The sequence below is a fragment of the Perognathus longimembris genome, chromosome 13, assembly GCF_023159225.1.
Source record: "Perognathus longimembris pacificus isolate PPM17 chromosome 13, ASM2315922v1, whole genome shotgun sequence".
NCBI classification, from domain to species: domain Eukaryota; kingdom Metazoa; phylum Chordata; class Mammalia; order Rodentia; family Heteromyidae; genus Perognathus; species Perognathus longimembris.
The window spans coordinates 53,477,075-53,479,444 of record NC_063173.1 but is presented as its reverse complement, the minus strand read 5'-3'; the positions used below and the strand labels follow the sequence as shown (position 1 = coordinate 53,479,444).

The 2,370-nt window shown below is 44.6% G+C and overlaps 1 protein-coding gene across 1 annotated transcript; it reads left to right on the top strand.

Moving 5' to 3' along the window:
* The first annotated feature begins 1,060 nt into the window (after positions 1–1,060).
* LOC125362598 (olfactory receptor 5A1-like) lies at positions 1,061–2,023 on the top strand. The gene has a single exon (XM_048361415.1). It carries the CDS (start codon positions 1,061–1,063, stop codon positions 2,021–2,023), a length of 963 nt encoding a protein of 320 aa, XP_048217372.1.
* Positions 2,024–2,370: the final 347 nt, after the last annotated feature.

The window sequence follows — 2,370 nt, the reverse complement described above, 5'->3', positions numbered from 1 at the left end:
TTTCTGGAAATACCACTTACTGTGGCTAGGCTCCCAGGCAGTGTAAACATCTCTCTCTCTCTCTCTGTCTCTCTCTCCAGACTTGGGCTAGAACCTGTCTCTGGCTTCTTTTTGCTCAAGGCTAGTACTCTATCACTTGAGCCACAGTGCCACTTCTGCCTTTTTCTATATATGCAGTGCTGAGGAATCGAACCCAGGGCTTCTATCACTAGGCCCTATTGCCAGCCCCATAAACATTTCTCTTGTAACACTGTTGGGATGTGCTAATACTCTTTGGGGGTATTATAAACTTATGTTTATAAACTACATAAATTAATTTATTAATTTCTGTTTCATTAGTATCCTCCTCTATCAAATGCATGGTGCAAGGTGTCTAACCAGTGGATAATATTTCTGTAGGAAAATCATCCTCATTTCACACTTAGTGTGAATTCTAGTTTTTCCCAGCACTGTGTGTTTTTTTCCATTGCTGCAGAGGAAGAGAGGGAGAAAGGAAGGAAGGAGGGGGGGGAGGAAGAGAGACAGGAGAAGAGAAAGGAAGTGGAAGAGAGAGAGAGACAGTGAGAGAAAGGGAGAGAAAAACACTTTGACCCCATGAAATCTGGTCATAACAAACTACGAGGCAAATAAGTACAAGATTTCCCCTCTAGGCAATTAGAATTTTGAAATAAACAATAGAATCTAAATATGAATGACTAATGGTGTAGTTGCAATGTTTGGAGTAGTTGAAAGAGATATTTAGTCAGAGATGCATTAATAAATTCCTCCAGTAACATGGAGATGTTGATAATGGAAGTGACAATCTATCAGTCAATTTGTTCCTGTACCATTGAATACACAAATGCATGGAATTAGGGTGACAGTGATCTCTAGGAGAGACTCACTTCACCTTGCAGAGGGGAAATCTTCACCAGAGAGAAAACATTTGTTTGATGTTGGATCTCCGGATTGTGGGGTTTGGCAATCCATGGTAGAGAAAAAAAAATAGATTTATTCTCTTGGATTTTCATTGCTCCAGGAGTTTCCATCCTGGGCTCTGAAGACAGCAGAACGTAGACACATGGCCGTGGGCGCAAACATCAGCGTATTGAGCAATTTCCTCCTTTCGGGCTTTTCAGATTATCCACCACTCCGAGCTGTGCTCTTCGTGCTGTTTCTGGGAATCTACCTCCTGACTCTGGCTGGAAACCTGAGTCTCAGTGCTCTGATCAGAATGGACTCACACCTCCACTCCCCCATGTATTTCTTCCTTGGGAACTTGTCCTTTGTTGACATTGTTTACACTTCCTCCATAGCCCCAAGGATGCTCTGTGACTTTTTCCGGAAGCAGAAGGTCATCTCCTTCGTGGGCTGTGTCACTCAGTGTTTCTTCTTCATCGGGATGGGAGGCACGGAGTGCTGCCTCCTGGCAGCCATGGCCTACGACCGCTATGCTGCCATCTCTCACCCGCTGCTCTACCCGACTCTCATGTCACCCACCGTCTGTGTGAGGATGGCCACAGCGGCCTATGCAGGAGGATTCCTCACTGGCTTGGTCCAAACCACCTCCACCTTCCAGCTCCATTTCTGTGGGTCACGAATCATTCACCACTTTTTCTGTGACCTACCATCCTTGTTGGATTTGTCTTGTTCCAGTACCTTCCTCAACCAGGTGGTGAACTTTCTTGTTGTATGTGCAGTTGGGGGGACATCGGCTCTTGTGGTCTTGGTTTCCTATGGCTACATCATCACGGCTGTCATAAGGATCCATTCCACCTGCGGACGGATGAAGGCTTTCAACACGTGTGCCTCTCATCTCAGCACAGTGATTCTCTTCTACGGCTCCGGTCTCTTCTCATACCTCCATTCGAGTCCTGGCTATTCAAGAGACAAGGATAAGGTTGTGTCCCTGTTCTATGGGGCTGTGATCCCCATGTTGAATCCCATCATCTACAGTCTGAGAAACAAGGATATCCAAGAAGCGCTGAAAAAACTCAAGGAGAACAAGAAACAGATGTCTCCTCTGTGCCTTGTAGTCCCTTAAAGTTAAAAAAAAAAAAGGCCTTAGTTTTCTTCAATGTGTATAATAAGGGGCTGGGATAATCTGCATAATACATTGAAGAAGCTATTATCAAATATGATTTCCCAGACCACATGTCTACTGGGCCTAGACAATCAGGCTCAATTGAGGTTTACTTTCTTCATTTTGTTTTTCTTGGCCTGAGCTGATCGTGTTTTCATCTTGGCCCTTTACAATAGAACGTAAATATGCTTACTCACAGTACTCCTTAGCAGTAGGGCGATGGGAGCTGGGTCCAAGTTACCACGTGTTAAGGTCCCATCAAACATGATTCCAGAACCACCTCACACATTGAAGAACCCTTTAGAATT